At 39.2% G+C, this 18227-nt stretch overlaps 1 protein-coding gene across 1 annotated transcript in view; it reads right to left on the reverse strand.

Moving 5' to 3' along the window:
- OBSCN (obscurin, cytoskeletal calmodulin and titin-interacting RhoGEF) overlaps positions 1 to 18227 on the reverse strand; it is a 229973-nt gene that overhangs the window by 144551 nt on the left and 67195 nt on the right. Inside the window, 2 exon segments of the mRNA XM_037823238.1 lie at positions 8474 to 8749; positions 12843 to 13118. Of these exon segments, the coding sequence (XP_037679166.1) occupies positions 8474 to 8749; positions 12843 to 13118 (552 nt within the window).

Genomic DNA, 18227 nt, shown 5'->3' on the forward strand with positions numbered 1-18227 from the left:
TCTGACCATAATAGAATGAAGCTAGAAATCAATTTAAAAAGTACTACCATAAAATACACAAAAATATATAGGTTAAAGAACAATCAGTGGGTCAAGGAAGAAATTGCAGGAGAAATTAGTAAATATCTTGAGATGAAAGAAAATGAGAACACAACATATCGAAATTTATGGGATGTGGAGAAGGCAGTGCTGAGACGGAAATTTATAGCCCCAAATGCCTACATTAAAAAGAAACTGAACAACTGGAGAAACTGGAGAAAGAGCAGCAAACTAATTACAAAGCAGCAAGAAGGAAAGAAATAACAAAGATTAGAGCAGAAATTAATGAAAGGGAGAATACAAAAACAATAGAGAGTATCAGTAAAACCAGAAGCTGGCTGTTTGAGAAGATTAATAAAGTCGACAAACCCTTAGCTAGACTGACAAAGACAAAAAGAGAGAAGCTGAAAATAAATAAAACCAGAAATGAGAGGAGGGCATTGCCATGGACCCCAAAGAAATAAAAAAAAAGATCAGAAGAGCTTATTATGAACAACTGTATGCCAAAAAACTAGAAAAATTAGATGAAATGGAAAACTTCCTAGAAACACATTAACAACCTACATCAACTCAAGAATAGAAGACCTCAACAAACCAATCACAAGTAAAGAAATTGAATTTGTCATCAGAAACCTCCCAAAAAGAAAAACCCAGGACCTGTCAGCTTCATGGGTGAATTTTTACCAAACATTCTGAAAAGATTTAATACTATTCCTGCTCAAACTCTTCCAAAACCTTGAAGAAGGGACACCTCCTAACTCGTTTTATGAAGCCAACATTACCCTAATACCAAAGCCAGATAAAGATACTACAAGAAATGAAAACTTCAGAACAATTTTTCTAGTGAAAATAGATGCAAAAATCATCAACAAAATACTTGCAAATTGAATTCCATAGCATATGAAAATAATTATACACGATGGCCAAGGAGAACTTATTCCAGGCATGCAAGGGTGGTTCAAACAAGAAAATCAATTAATGTAATACACCGTATCAATAAATCAAAAGGAAAAAAACACATGATCATCTCGATTGATGCAGAAAAGTCATATGACAAAATTCAGCATCCTTTAATAATAAAAACACTCCAAAAAGTGTTCAAAATAAACTTCCTCAACATAAAAGGGCATATATTAAAAACCCACAGCTAAAATCATACTCAATGGTGAGAGACTAAAAGTTTTCTCTCTAAGATCAGGAACAAGACAAAGATGCCCACTGTCACCACTGCTATTCAACATTGTACTAGAAAGTTCTAGCTAGAACAATTAGGCAAGAAAAAGAAATAAAAGGCATTCAAATTGGAAAGGAAGAAGTAAAAAACTGTCACTATTTGTATATGAATGATCATATATTTAGAAAATTCTGAAAAAAACAACCACAAAGCTATTTGAGCCAACAAACGAGTTCAGCAAAGTGGCAGGATATAAGATCAACACAGAAAAATCAATGGTGTTTCAATACACTAGTAATGGGCTTTCTGAAAGGAAACCAAGAAAAATTCCATTTACAATAGCAACTAAAAGAATCAAATATCTAGGAATAAACTTAACCAAGGTGTACATGACTTGTACACAGAAAACTACAAAACACAGCTAAAAGAAATCAAAGAAGACCTAAATAGGTGGAAAGACATTCCATGTTCATGGATTGGAAGACTAAATTTCATTAAGATGCCAATTCTCCACAAATTGGTCTACAGATTCAATGCAATACCAATCGAAATTCCAAAAGACTACTTTAAAGAAATGGAAAAGCTAATTATCAATTTTATTTGAAAAGGTAAGAGGCATCGAATAGGTAAAAACATCTTGAGAAAGAAGAATGAAGTGGGAGGTCTCACACTTCCTGACTTTAAAGCATCTTATAAAGCCACAGTGGTCAAAACGGCATAGTACTGGCATGGAGATAAGACATATTGAACAATGGAATCCAATTGAAAGTTCAGAAATAGACCTTCAGATCTATGGTCAATTGATTTTTGATAAGGCTCCCAAGGCCAATCAACTGGGATAGAATCATCTCTTCAGAAAATGGTGTTGGGAGAACTGGACATCTACAACATAAAGAATGAAAGAGGACTCCTATATCACACCCTACAAAGAGATAAACTCAAAATTTATCAAAGATCTAAATATAAGAACTAGTACCATAAAACTCCTGGAAGATAATGTGGGGAACCATCTATATACTATGACTATATAGTTTCTTAGACTTTCCACCCAAAGCACAAGCAATAAAAGAAAAAAATAGATAAATGAGAACTCCTCAAACTCGAATACTTCAGTGCTTCAAAGGACTTCGAAAAAAAAGTAAAAAGGCAACCAACTCAATGGGGGAAAATATTTGGAAACCACATATCTGACAAGGGTTTGATACCCAGAATATATAAAGAAATCCTACAAATAAACAATAAAAAGGAAAAAAAACATATTAAAAATGGGCAAAAGACATGAATAGACATTTTTCCAAAGAGGAAATACAGATGGCTAAAAATCACATGAAAAGATGCTCAGCTTCACTAGGTAAGAGGGAAATGAAAATTAAAAACACAATGAGATATCATCTCACACCTACTAGAATGGCTCTATTAAACAAAGAGGAAACTACAAGTGTTGGAGAGGATGTGGAGAAATACGAACACTTATTCACTGCTGGTGGGAATGTAAAATGGTACAGCCAAAGTGGAGGATGGTTTGGCGGTTCCTCGGGAAGCTAATACAGAATTGCCTTATGACCAGTAATCCCACTATCATGATATACCCAGAATATCTGAAAGCAGGAACACGAATGAGCATTTTCATACTGATGTTCATAGTGGCATTACTCACAATCACCAAAAGATGGAAACAACCCAAGTGTCCATCAGCAGATGAATGGATAAACAAAATGTGGTATAAACAAACAATGGAATACTATTCAGCAGTAAGAAGAAAGAGATCCTGAAGCATATGACAACATGGATGAACCCTTAGGACATTATGTTGAGTGAAATAAATTTGACACAAAAGGACAAATATTGTACTGATACGAAGTAATTATAATATGTAAACCAGAGACATAAAATACAGAATATAGGTTACTAGGATATAGAATGAGGCTAAAGAATGGGGAGCGATTACTTAATACGTGTAGACTGCTTAACTAGGTTGAACCTAAATGTTTGAAAATGGGAAGAGGTGATGGCAGCACGCTATTGTGAGAATAACTAACAGTGTTGAATGGTGAGTGAATGTGGTGGAAAGAGGAATTTTAAAGTCAAGCATGTCACCAGAAGGAAAGCTGGAAGTTAAAACATGAGAATATATAACACAGTGAATCTTGTGGTGGACAACGTCCCATGATTAACTGTACAAATATAAAAAAGTTCTTTCATAAACTAAAACAAATATACAACACTACCACAAGGAGTGAATAATAGAGGGGCCTGTGGGGAATATGTACCTATTTCCAGCTATGAACTCGAGTTAACTGTAATATTTTAACACTTTTTCATCAACAGTAAAAAAAGTACTATATCAATACTATGGCTCAATAATAGAGGAGACTAAGGGGTAGGGGAGGATTTGGCTTTTCTTTTTTATTTTTATTTCTTTTCTGGAGTAATGAAAATGGTTTAAAATTTATCCTGGGATTGTATGCACAACTATGTAATGATACTGTGAGTCAGTGATTGCTCACTTTGGATGGTTTGTAGGATGTGTGAACATAGCTCAGTAAAACTGCGTTTTTAAAAAAAACTGCAATGCACTTCTGAATTGGCAAATTCCCTGGACATATTATGTTCGTTAGTCTTCCTTTATCTTCCCAGCAAAGAAATAACGAATCCTCCCTCAAGAGTAAGATCGTATCATCTGTTTTCAACAATTTTCACATATAGTCAGTTGAAAATTTCAGTCATGTCAAGGACAGGAGCAAATACCACAAAATGAACAAACAAAAAGACAGTATCAGGTGATCCACAGATCAGAAGAATCAGAACACAATATAAAGTTGAGGAATTAATTTTAAATAGTAGGAAAACACAGATAATAGGTAAAGATGAAGAATTTCATTAACAAACTACAAACCATTAAAAATTAACCAAAAGGATGTTATACAACAACAAAATGCAACAACTGAAATTTAAAATGCTATGGACAGGAGACATCTAAGATGTTGGCAGAGAGAGGAGTGGAAGCTAGTTTGTCCCCTGGGAACTACCAATACAAAACCAGGAACAACTAGTAAATGATCCAGAATAACTTCAGGGGGACAAATGTGACTGTCCACTCATCATACACCAACCTGAATTGGGAGGAATGCCCGAGATCACAGCATAAAATCTGGAAGTAAAAACTGCAGATCCAACTTGGGAGACCCCTCCCCCCACAGCCTAAGCTGCAAAGCCTCATGTCACTAGAGAGAAGCTCTCTCCCAGCAAGCGAATGTAGCTCAGCTGAGCTCCAACTGGGGTTTTCATTAGCAAGTGTAGACTGCTCACTACGAGCTACAAATCCCCAACAAGCAAACAGAGGCTTTGGGTGAAGACTGACCTTGGAGAGCCAGAGGGTTGCTGCGGACTAGCCCTGAAGGGAACTTTCAGTCCCTGTTTCGGCTCAATGGAGAAAGGCTCAGCCATTTTCAGTTCCCATGCTCTGACCCAGACAAGAGTGGAGATAGCACAAGCAGAGAGAGACCACTGAAATGCTAATGACCTCTCCCTAGGGGTCTATCTTCTCTAAGAGGAAGGGGTGGGGCCCAGCTCTACTACCCGCCTTCCATTCAGAACCAGACCCCAGAGCCTGGGGGAAAACAGCCACGGGCCACACCTTCTTACACCAGTCTGGAGTTACAGGATGATCGGTGCCACCTGCTGGGCAGAAAAGTACATCCCAGGGTGTACCAATTTTCTAAGACACACCCTGATACTGAATATTTCTTCTTTCTGGGACCTGAGCCCATTCTGATCTGGGAAAACCTGATTGGGGTAACCAAGGAAACCAGATGCCTAGACAACAGAAAACTACAACCTACACTAAGAAAAATGAAGTTACAGCCCAGTCAAAGGAACAAACTTACACCTCAACTGAGATACAGGAATGGAAACAATGAAAAATAAGTCAATTCAAAAAGTTTAGAGATGATATGGCAAAAGAGCTGAACCATATAATGGAAACACTGGGCATACATAAGTTAGAAATTGAAAGTTCAAAAAACCAACTGGCAGAATCTATGGAAATGAAAGGCACAACACAAGAGGTGGAAGACACAATGGAAACATACAACAGCAGATCTCAAGAGGCAGAAGAAAACACTCAGGAACTGAGAACAAAGCACCTGAAAGCCTACACACAAAAGAAGAGACAGAGAAAAGAATGGAAAAATATGAGCAATGTGTCTGGTAACTTAAGGACAAAATGAAAAGCAAGAATTTATGTATCATTGGTGTCCCAGAAGGAGAAGAGAAGGGAAATGGGGCAGAAGCAATAATAGAGGAAATAATCAATGAAAACTTCCCATATCTTATGAAAGACATAAAATTACGGATCCAAGAAGTGCAGCGCACCCCAAACAGAATGGATCTGAATAGGCCTATGCCGCAAGACACTTAATAATCAGATTATCAAACATCAAAGATAAAGAGAGAATCCTGAAAGCAGCAAGAGAAAAACGATCCATCACATACAAAGGAAACTTGACAAGACTATGTGCAGATTTCTCAATAGAAACCATGGAGACAAGAAGGAAGTAGAGTGATATATTTAAGATACTGAAAGAGTAAAACCACCAATGAAGAATCCTATATCCAGCAAAACTATCCTTCAAATATGAGGGAGAGCTTAAAATATTCTCAGACAAACACAATTAGAGAGTTTGTGAACAAGATACCTGTTCTACAGGAAACACTAAAGGAAGCAGTGCAGACAGAAAGGAAAAGACAGGAGTGACAGTTTTGGAAAACAATTTTGGGATATAGTAGCACAGTAATGAGTACACTGAACAAAGATGACTGTGAATATTGTTGAAAGAGGAAGGCTGGGACCATGTGGGACACCAGAAAAAGACTGGGACTGTGTAACTCAGGGAAACCTAGGGTGCTCAATGATTATAATAAAAGGTACAAATATATTTTTACATGAGGTAGAACAAATGAATGTCAGCATTGCAAGGTGTTAAAAATAGGGTGGGGTTGGAGGGGAAATACAATCAATGCAAACTAGAGACTATAATTATCAGAAACACTGTATTATGCTTCCTTTAATATAACAAAGGCAATATACCAAAGCTAAATGCATATGGAGGGGGTGGGGAATAGGGGACGGGTAGGGGACTCCTGGCATTGGTGATGTTGTCTGACTCCTTATTCTACTTTAGGTTAATGCTATTTTTCCCTTTGTCACTTTCTAGCTATCAAGTTTTATTTTTGTTGTTGTTCGTTTGTTTGCTTGCTTTTCTTTCTCTCTTTCTCCTTTCTTTTTCTTATCACTCTCTGCCTTCTTTGACTCTTCCTCCGTCTTCGTGGAAAAAATGGAGATGTCCTTATAAAGATAGTGGAGATGGTGCTGAATAACCAAATATGTGACTATACAGGGAACCAACAATTGTTTACTTAGGACAGAATGTATGATATGTGAACAAAACTGTCTTAAAAGAAATGGGTTAATGAAGAAATCTTGAGGGCACTATATTGAGTGAAATAAGACAGACACAAAAAGGCAAATATTGCAGGGTCTCACTTAATTGAACTAGTTATAATATGTAAACTCATAGACATGAAATATGTTACTAGGATATAGTATGAAGCTAAAGAATGGGGAGCGGTTGCTTATTATGAGCAGAATGTTCAACTAGGGTGAATTTAAATGTTTGGAAATGGGCAAAGGTGATAGTAGCATGTTGCGAGAATAACTAACACTGCTGAAAGGTATGTGAAGGTGATGGAAAGGGTAAGCTCAGAGTCACATATGTCACCAGAAGGAAAGTTGGAGTTTAAAAGATGGGAATGTATAAAACAGTGACTCTTGTGGTGGACAATGTGCATGATTAACTACACAAATATTAGAAATCTCTCTCACAAACTAGAACAAATGTATGACACTATAACTAGAAGTTAAAAATGGAGAGGCATATAGGAAAAATATATATACCTATTGAAAACTATATACTACAGTTAGTAGTATTTTAACATCCTTTCAGCAACAGCAACAAATGTACTATACCAAAACTATGAATCAATAATGGAGGCGGGCATGGTTAGGGGTATGGGAGGATTTGAGTTTCCTTTTTTATCTTTATTTCTTTTCTGGAGTAATAAAAATGTTCTAAAAATTGAAAAAAAATTTTGATTGTGTTGATGGATGCACAACTGTATGATGGTACCAGGGGCAATTGATTGTACAGTTTGGATCTTTGGAGAGTTGTATGGTATGTGAACAATCTCAATAAAAAATATATATTTTAAAAATGCTATGAACAGGTTTGCAGCAGATATGATGCAGCAGAACAGAGGAAGAGTGAACTTAAATAAAAGTCAGTAGAAAATGTCTAGACAAAAACAGAGAAACAAGGATTACAAGGCCAAGAGAGAGAGGGAAAGGGAAAGGGGAGAGGGGGAAGAGAGAGAGTGAAAATCATACAAGATGTAATGAAGAGTGTTACTGGAAAAGGTGAAAGAATGGGAAAAGTGAGGCTGGCCAAAAATTTTCCAGGATCGATGAAAGACATCAACCCACAGATCCAAGACATGCTGCAACCCAAAACAGGATGAATACAAAGAAACGCACACTAGGCACGTCAGGGTAAAACTGCTGAAAACCAAAACCAAAGAGAAAACCTTAAAAGGGGCCAGAGAAAAAATATACCTGACCCTCCAAGGAACAATAATAAGCCTTTCAATTGGAGGAGGGGGGAGATGACAGGAAAAAAAGGGAACCCAGGAGACAGTGCAGCAGTAGCTTTAAAGTACTGAAAGGAAGTGGCTCTAACAGTGGAAACTGACAGAGAAAAAGGCCTTCAGACCTGAAGAGGAAATAAAAATGGTGTCATACAAACCAAAAAACAAAAAAAAAAGGAGAGCTTGTGTCACCAGCTCACCTGCTAATATAAATAATGAAAACACACTACTTTAAGTAAAGGGAAAATGATCGAGTATTATACCCAAAAAAAAAAATGACTCTTCTGTGTTCTACCTCCACAACATATGAAAAGATATGAAACTTTCCTGAGCCTTATCTTAAGATTAGAATAATCAGATTCCCCCTTATAGGATTTTGAGAAGTTTAAACAATTAAAAGGACAAAAGCACATCACAAGGGCCTGTCACTCAGTGCATACCTGTTAGACATTGTTATATGAAGAGCTTTGTGGGAAAGTAGGCCACAAGGCAGCACCTCCCACCCACCACTGCCTAATTATGCTCCTCAGGAAGACAGGAGGACATCCAGGAACCCACCTGTGACGTGCAGGTGGAAGCAGACCTTCTGGCCCAGGGCCTCACAGCTGTACTCTCCGGCATCCTCCTTGCCCACCTGCTGCACCACCAGCCGCCGACCACGGCCCGTGGCCTCCACACGCACCCTCGAGTTTGCACTCAGCTTCTTCCCATCCTTGTACCATGTCACCTCCGTCTGGGCCTGGGCCACCTCGCAGCTCAGAGTGGCGCTGGACCCCGCCTTGGCCTGCACCTCGCTGCGCGCCGGCTGCTCCTTGGCAAACACCACCGTGGGCTCTGGGGACAGGGAAGGAGATACCAGATCAGAGACTCCATCTGAGTCAGGAGAGCAGCACTGAGGAAAGGAGGCCTGGAGGGGGAGGCAGGAGAACCAGAAGCTTATCCAGACACTGCCACCAGCTGTGTGGCTGGAGCAAGTCCATCCCCTTTCTGAGCAATATCTACCACAATACATTATGCATTCTACACATTCTATACAAAGCACATGGGAACTTTCCAGGTGAGGATCTTTTAGTAAGACATTTCCTGTGCACTTGCTCCCCTAGGAAAGAAACAGGGTGGTGATGCTTGCAGACTTTCAATCTTGCTGCATGATGCCAGAGTGTTTTCCAACATGACTGTCTGAATGATATCCCACCAGCAGTGCTGGGAATTCCTGCAGCTCCACACTCTTGCCTACTCTTAGTATTGTCAGGTGTAACTTTTGGCAAACAGTTCCAGGTACCTACTTGTGGCTGTAATTTACATTTTTCTGATGACTATCACAGCAGAGCACCTTTCTCAAAGTTGACTGAGTATTTCTTTTTTTTTCTGTGATGTCACTGTAAAATTCTTTTGCACAATTTTTTATAGCATGGGTTATATTTTCTTATGGATTCATTAGGAACTCTTTATATATTTTGAATGCCATAGCTCCCACCATTGTGTGTCTTGCAAAGATCTTGTCCACATTTGTGCCTTGGCTTTTTACTCTTATATGAGGTCATCTAATGATGCAAGGTCTTATATTTAAAGTCATCAAATATATCAACCACATCTTTTGAGGTGCATTTGTTTTGTGTATTAAGAAATCTTTCCTTATTTGGGTTCATTAAAAATATACAAAAATTCTAAGAGGGTGATGGTTTACCTTACACATTGAGGTCTCTGTCTCACTGTGGTTGATTTTTGTGTGGTGTGTGCTAGGGGTTGAAGCTTTTTCCATGTGGTTAAATGGTCCATGCACCATTTATGAAAAGTCCATCCTCTTCTACAGCATGCATTGTCAATGTGGTAAAAATAAGGATATGGGGTAATATTTTATGCATAGGTCTTTCTGAACTCACTATTCTATTCCTTTGGTCTTTTGATCAATCCCTGCATTTAAGACCCTTGCATCTCAATTACCACAGCCTCATCATCAGGCTGGATAGCAGAGAAAATGATCTTCCTTTTGTCTTTTTCAAGAGTGCCTTCTTTATGCTTGACTCTTGGATTCAGCTTGTCAATGTTCAACCAAAAAAAATCTGTTGGGATTTTAATTGGGAATAAGCATCTGAGGTGTTCCATGGATATCTCTCCATTAAATTTGATCTCTACTGTCTCTCAAATTGTTTTATAATATTCCCCTACCACACACCACTGGGTCCTAAACTTCTTATTTATTAGATATGGAATTTGATACATGATTATTTTTGACACTTTTAAATCTGTTCAAATTTCATGTTCCAATTGCCTGCTGCTATTATATAGATATAAAAGTGCTTTATATATTCATTATAGATGTGGCAACCTTTCTCAACTCTCTTACTAATGCTAATAATTTACCTTTTGGATTTTTTCATACATTTTAGATTTTAAAATACTATCATCTGTGAATGGACTTTTGTTTTGCCCAAATTTTATATCTTTTATTTCCTTGGCTGCACAATTTGGATAGAAGAGGTGATCAGAAACCTTGATATTGTTCCAATTTTAAAGAAAATGTTCAGGTTTCAAGATTTTACTTTAGATACAATGTTTGACACATGTAGAGCAGTACCCTATTTTTAAATGAGGGAAGTACCTTTAATTTGTACTTAGTTAAGAATGTTTATTATTGTCAAGAAAGTTTTATCAAGCATTTTTCTTCATCTTTGATTTATCCATACTTATATTCTGCAATAAACAAGATAATCATGTTTTTTTCCTTGAACTTATTAATGTCATGGATTGTATCAATTTTATTATGTTCTAATGGTAAAGCAATCTTGCATTTCTGGAACATGACCTCACTCATACTGCATTAACTTCTTCACATATGGCTGAACTGAGGTTGCTAATATTTTGTTCTGGATTTTGGAATCATAAGAGATTGGCCATCCATTTTAATTCTTCAAATCTTCCTTTTCATACTTAGGTATCATTACTAGTATAGCTACACAAAATGAGTTGGAGAGCATATCTTCACTTTTCTATTATCTGAAAGATTCTCAGAGTCTGGGAATAATTTCTTCCATGAATATTTTCAGAGCTCACTAGTGAAGCCATCTGGGATTTTCCCTTGTTATTTGACATGTCTGAATATGGGTTCCATTTTTTTAATGGTTATGGGACTGTCAGTTGTCTATTTCTTCCTGAGTCAGCTTTGATATAGTTTTCCAGGTATTTGCTCAATTTATCAAAAACTAGCAAATTGACTGCCACAAAATACTTTACAATATCTCACAGAAATATTATTAAAAGATACATGCAAACATGGAATATGACTCCTGGGGAGGAATGCAGACCCAGCGTCGTGGGATGGAGAACATCTTCTTGACCAAAAGGGGGATGTGAATGGAAATGAGATAAACTTCAGTGGCAGAGAGATTCCAAAAGGAGCCGAGAGGTCACTCTGGTGGGCACTCTTACGCACATTTTAGACAACCCTTTTTAGGTTCTAAAGAATTGGGGTAGCTGGTGGTGGATACCTGAAACTATCAAACTACAACCCAGAACCCATGAATCTCGAAGACAGTTGTATAAAAATGTAGCTTATGAGGGGTGACAATGGGATTGGGAAAGCCATAAGGACCACACTCCACTTTGTCTAGTTTATGGATGGATGAGTAGAAAAATAGGGGAAGGAAACAAACAGACAAAGGTGCCCAGTGTTCTTTTTCACTTTAATTGCTTTTTCACTTTAATTATTAGTCTTGTTATTTTTGCGTGTGTGGTAATGAAGGTGTCAGCGATTGATTTTGGTGATGAATGCACAACTATGTAATGGTACTGTGAACAATCTAATGTACGATTTGTTTTGTATGACTGTGTGGTATGTGAATATATCTCAATAAAATGAAGATTAAAAAAAAAGATACATGCAAGGTTTTTTCATGTCTTTACAAACCCCCAAAGCCTTATATGCTGATCAAATAAAAGACTGTTAAGTGGTGAGAATGTTCAAATTTATGGCTACATGTAAGGCTTGTTTGAGTTCATTTCTTTCTTGATGAATAGCAATGTGAAGTCAGTTGAAGCTATCTCAACGACCCAGGCTGGCACAGACCCTCATACACTAAATGTTATGGACAAGCTATGAAATAAATACAGTTTTACCACCAACTGTTCAGTGCTACAGTTAAGTCCTCATAGACATAGATTGCTGATGGAGGAACACCTTCATATTCCTTTCTGTTCCTGCATTAATGCCTCAAAACCCTTGGGGTGTTCAACTGGGAATGTTCTAACTGAAGATGAATGGATAACAATTTTCTTTAAAAGGAAACCCCAACCTCACTGCCATGTATCAACCACTCCTTCCTCCTGGTTTATTTCCACAGACATTACAACAATAAATGGGCCTATTCAGGGATGTTGTACATGTATTCGCACAGAGAGCATTAATAAATACGTTAAAGAGAGGAAACAGACTCCAAGACACCTGGCACTTTGACACTCTAAGGCTCAGTCTTGATACAATTCCCAGCAGGATAAAAGTGGGGCAAAGTCTCATGTTCCCAGGACAATGAAACGTAAACATCTCTAATGAGTGAGCAGCTCAAAGTGGTGTGGGATGGAGGTATGTGGAAGCTACCAGACCATCCAACAGGGGAAATTCAGGTGAGAGGTGACTGGTCTACCTGAGATTAGAAGCACCAGGTAGAGCCAGAGTCCCAGACACTGAGAGCATAAGGAGGATTCCAGACAGGTGCTGGGAACGTGTGACTCTGCACTATCACATGTACAAAAACAGTTTCTCTCCCTTCTGCTCATCCTTCCCACTCCAGATCCCTAGGCCCTGCCACTGGAGTGAAAATGGGAGACATTAAAGGGTGCAGTGTCATGAAGACACCCACAAAGATAGAGCCCTAAGCCAATCCCACCATCAACTGCATACACAGCAAGTTACCCTCCCCAAAGAGCCTACCTGTGACGTCCAGGTGGAAGCAGACCTTCTGGCCTGCAGCCTCACAGCTGTACTCCCCAGCGTCCGCCTTGACCGCCTGCTGCACCACCAGCCGCCGACCACGGCCCGTGGCCTCCACGCGCACCCTCGGGCTCGGCCTCAGCTTCTTCCCGTCCTTGTACCACGTCACCTCCGTCTGGGCCTGGGCCACCTCACAGCTCAGCGTGGCGCTGGACCCCACCTTGGCCTGCACCTCGCTGCGCAACGGCTGCTCCTTGGCAAACACCACCGTGGGCTCTGGAGACAGGGAAGGAGATACCAGATCAGAGACTCAGACCTGGTACTGACCTATTTCCCAGACAAGAAAGCATCACAGTTCATATTTTCCCCTTATGCCCAGTGCTAATGCATGTCCTATGGGCTCTTAGACTTGCATTCACAAACATAAGGATGCCTTTCACACAGCTACATGTGTGCAGTACAGTGTAATTTGGGATATCCTGACACACAAACTGGAGCTGCTCATTTATTACATTTGCCACGTGACACTGAGTTCTGTGCCCAAGGGGCCAGGCCACTGTCCTTCAGTATTGTATCCCCAGTGCAAATACAAGTCACATCATCCACACATGCTATGCTGTTTTTCAGTCAAGGAGTAATTACATAGAGAAAAGTGCACTAATTTTAATTGTATAGCACAATTCTTTTTTCATATACAAACCCACCAGACATATCAGAATATTTCTTACTCCCCAGAAAGGGAAGCACTATTTTGAACTCTCTCCAAAACAAATTATCCGTGCCTCCTCTTTAATGTCACATAATGGAATTAGACCGTATGAACTTTTTGGGGTCTGGATTCCTTCACTCAACATAATGTCTGTAATTTTTATCCATGTTGCTGCAGGTTGTTTATGTCTATTGCTGTTTGGATCCATTTTATGAATAAATCCCAATTTTTATTGCCTTTTCCTCTTGAGGTCATTGGGTTTGGTTCCAGTTTGGGGACACAATGGTAAAATGGCTATGAGCTTCTCATGTGTTTTGGAGGGCACATGGACTAGCTGGGACACAGGTAAGGCATGTGTTGGGCTTTAGAAAATTTTGCCAAACAGCTTTCTGAAATGGCTGTACCAACTTACACTCCCACCAGCACAGCATGAGAGTTCCAATTACTCCAAATCCTTACCAACACTTGAGAGTATCAACCTTTTTAATGTTATGCACTCCATTAAACTAAAGTGCTTACATATATGATCTCGGAGGTGCTAAGCTGTAATGGTATTCACTCATTCATTCACTTATTTGCTAATCCTTCACTCAACCAATTTGAATTGAGAGTTTATTGTCCTTTTGAGTTTCAGGCCTGTGGGGTCAGCTTCAGGCATTTTAGTGAGCAAGAGAGAGACAGTGATACACTCAGGGAGCTTACCTTCTAGTCAGAAAGGCAACAAGCAAATCTGAAAAACAATGTTGTGCCATGATGCCATGGTGAATGCTGTGATGAAATAAAATAGGGAAATGTGCCATACAGAGGGACTGGAAGGCAGCTAGAGATACAGTGCTAAGGGCTGACCTCACTAAAGAGTCTTATTAAAGAACAGTCTTGAATGATAAGAAGGAATAAGCCCTGGGAAGAGCTAATGGAGAATATTCTAAGGATGATAAGAGTCTGGGAAAGTTCCTCCAGCAGGCAGAGAAGTGAAGTGACTGAGGGCGATTACCAATGGGGCATGAGCAATGTTGGTGGAATTAATTGGGGGGTGAGTGAGGACACCAATGGGGCGTGAGCTCAGGTGGAGGAGGCAGTGAGTGAGTGAAGATGCCACTGGGCATGAGTGATGGTGGAGAAGGCAATGGGTGTGTAAGGACACCGATGGGGCATGAGCTAAGGAGGAGGAAGCAATTGGTGGGTAAGGACACCAGTGGGGTGTGAGTTATGGTAGAGGAGGCAATGGGTGAGTGAGGATGCCAATATGGTGTGAGCGATGTTGGAGGAGGCAGGGGTGTGTGAGGACACCAATGGGATGTGACTGATCATGGAGGATGCAATAAGTGAGTGAGGACACCAATGGAACGTGAGCTCAGGTGGAGGAGGCAATGGGTGAGTTTGGATACCAATGTGGTGTGAGCAATGTTGGAGGAGGCAGTGGGTAAGTGAGGACACCAATGGGGCATGAGCTAAGGAGGAGGAAGCAATGGGTGAGTGAAGACACCAATGCGGTGGAAGCTAAAGTGGAGAGGCAATGGGGAGCCGCTGAGGCAATCTGGTCATTAACAAGAAAAAAATCCCTGAAAGACGGGGATCCTCTAAGACACATGAACCAACCATCGGTCCCTATCTGCCTTTCCCCTCAGAGGATTTGGCAATTCTAGTAATGCCACATGACTCAAATTCTGGGGAAAGGGCTGGACCTGGGGCTGCTATGCACAGAGAAACTAATAGTGCTTTTTATGTTATGTAAGGCTGTAAAGTAAGGATTGGAGACTTGAAGAGCCAAGATCCAAGTGAAAAGGGAGAGTTGAGAACTGAGCCCCACCCTCAGCTAGTTCCCCCTTAAGATTTTTGATGAAGCGTGAAGCTGCACAGGGCAGGAAGCTAAGGAGCCTAGAAGAACCCCTCTGGAAGCCCCTTTCTGCATCTTGCAGTGCTCAAGAGACAACAGGTATCATTCAGTGCCTGAAGGAAGAGGAAACCAATCTACACCCTAAGCCTCAGCATGAATCTGGAAAGCAATGCCCAGGGGCAGAGGGAACCAGACAGAGATGACTCCTACCAAAAGTGCAATGCGTCTTTGAGTAAGCCAAGTCCCTGAATGTATTCGAGTTCCTAGTCCTCTTTTGTTGCCTAGCAAAGGAAAGAGGGAATCTCTCTCGGGAGTAAGACAGCCTCCTACCTATTCAACAATTTTCACTGTTGACAGCCAATTGAAAATTGTGTGCTCTCCAAAGGAGTAAACATGGAAAACCCAAGAAAAAATAATATTAGATGATCCATAGCTTATAGTTCTCAGACTGTGATGGTTTGAAGCTGTGTGTACCCCAAAAAAGTATGTTCTTAAAGCTAATCCATTCTTGAGGGTGTGAACCCATTATAAGTAGGATATATTAGTGAGTAGGATCTTAAGATGTGACACACCTCATTCAGGGTAGGTCTTAATCCTCTTACTGGAGTCCTTTATAAGAAAATGAAATTCAGATAAAGGGAGAGAAAGCTATGGAAGCAAGAATCTGACAATAATGAAACCTGGAAGAGAAGGGAGGACCTACAGATGCCACCATGTGCCTTGCCATGTGACAGAGGAGTCCAGGAACAAAGCATCACCTTCTGATGATACATTAATTTGGACATTTTTCCCATCCTCAAAACTGTAAGCATGCAAGCTAATATATGCCCACTGTTAAACATTAACCCATTTCATGACCTGCATTTCAGCAACTTAGCAAACTAAAATGCAGACCATATCATAGCCAAGATTTAATTAAGAAAGGAAAAAGAATAGATGAAACAACGAAGAATTTCCCTAAATAATCAGAATCTATTTAAAAACAATCAAATGGAAATTCCATAACTGGCAAATACAATAATTTAAACTAAACACATGATAAATGGGTTTGGACACAAATTTGACAACAATGGATTTTACCAAAAAAAAAAAAAAAAAAAATTGGATGCAGCAGGAAAGAGGATTAGTGAACTGGAAAACAGGCCAATAGAAAATATCAAGATCAAAGCAGAGAGAGAAAAAAGGATAAAGAGTCACAGAGAAAGAGATGCATACAAGATATGGGAGAAACATGAAAAATGAAAAGAGCTAACAGAATGTAACTGGAGTCCTAGAAAAGAAGAGAAAGAAGGGGCAAGAATGAAAGAATTTTCCAAAGGACTTTACAATACAGTGTGATACATACAACATCTCCTACCTGACAGGAATGACTTTGCCCCTGCCTCCCCCAACCCTGGGATCTCTCTTGATAATTCCATGTAAACACACTGAACTTTAGCTGTCATAACCTTGAATACTGCCTGCTCCAAGCACATTTTGTTTTGAGGAAAGAGCACATACCATGATGTCTTCCCAAAACTTACACGCAACCTCTGGCATTCAGCTGCCTTTGTCCCCATATAATCTAGAGAGTATCTGCTACAGGCTTGGACATACTCAAGTAAACTCTGCTGTCTTGCCATCCACTGCAAGTAAGAGCCCCTAAAAAATGCTTAAGAACTGCACCTTGGGATTTAGTGCCTCTTTCTTCAGAATCTCAACAGGTCCCATTGTGGGGTGATTTAGGCAGCTCTGGCTAGGTCTCTTTCAGGATGAGCCCTGCTGCTAGTTCAGTGGGATGCAACAAACAGCAATGAATTTCCCAACACCAAAGACATCAACCCACAGATTCAAAACACTTTGTAACCCCAAGCAGAATGAATACAAAGAAAACAATGCCTAAGCACAATCACAATGAAACTGCTGAAAACCAAAAACAAGGAGGAAGCCTTAAAAGCAGCTAGATGAAGAAATATACATGACCTTCAAAGGAGCAACTTAAGTCTGAGAGTTGATGCTTCAAGAAAAGATAATGGGAACCAGGAGACAGTGGAATGATATCTTTAAAATAATGAAAGACAGTAGCTGCCAAACTGAATTTGATTACAAGAGAAAGGAGTCTTCAGAGTTAAAGGTGAAATAAAGATGTTTTCATAAAAACTAAATAATGAGAGAATGTGTCACCAGCAGATCTTCTAAAAGCAATACTAAAAATAGAGTTCTTTAAGGAGAAGGAAAATGATCCCAGATAGGAGCAAGATGATTCAGGAAGGAGTTAAGAGCAACAAAAAGGTATATAGCATATATAGATAAATATTGACTGTACAAAATAATAATAATGCCTATGGGGCTCAAAATATGTGTAGAATTAAAATTCATGAACAATAAAAGGCAAAAAGGAGATAAAGTGTATTAGCATTGTTGGGGAAATGATAAAAATGATCATTTACATGAAAGTTTAATAGGTTTACATATTGCAATCCCTAGAGAAATTCCTAAAATAATAAGAAAAGTATACATAACTACAAGCAAACAGAAGGAAAAATAGAATAATAAAACACATTTGATTAATCCAAAAGGAAGTAAAAAAGGAGAGGAAAAGGAAACAAAACAGGTCAGGGATCAAAAATAAGATGATAGACATAAACTGAATTATATCAGAAAATTTTATCAACTGTAAATGGACTAAATACTGCAGTTAAAAGACAAAGATCATCAGACTTGAATGAAAAAACAAAACCCAACAATACGCTATATATAAATGACAAAGCTTAACTATAAGAACATAGAAAAGGTAAAAATATAGGGGGCTTGGAAATAGATGCCATGCACACATTAACCAAAAGAGAACTGTTATTAC

Source organism: Choloepus didactylus (genome assembly GCF_015220235.1).
Source record: "Choloepus didactylus isolate mChoDid1 chromosome 11 unlocalized genomic scaffold, mChoDid1.pri SUPER_11_unloc2, whole genome shotgun sequence".
NCBI lineage: Eukaryota > Metazoa > Chordata > Mammalia > Pilosa > Megalonychidae > Choloepus > Choloepus didactylus.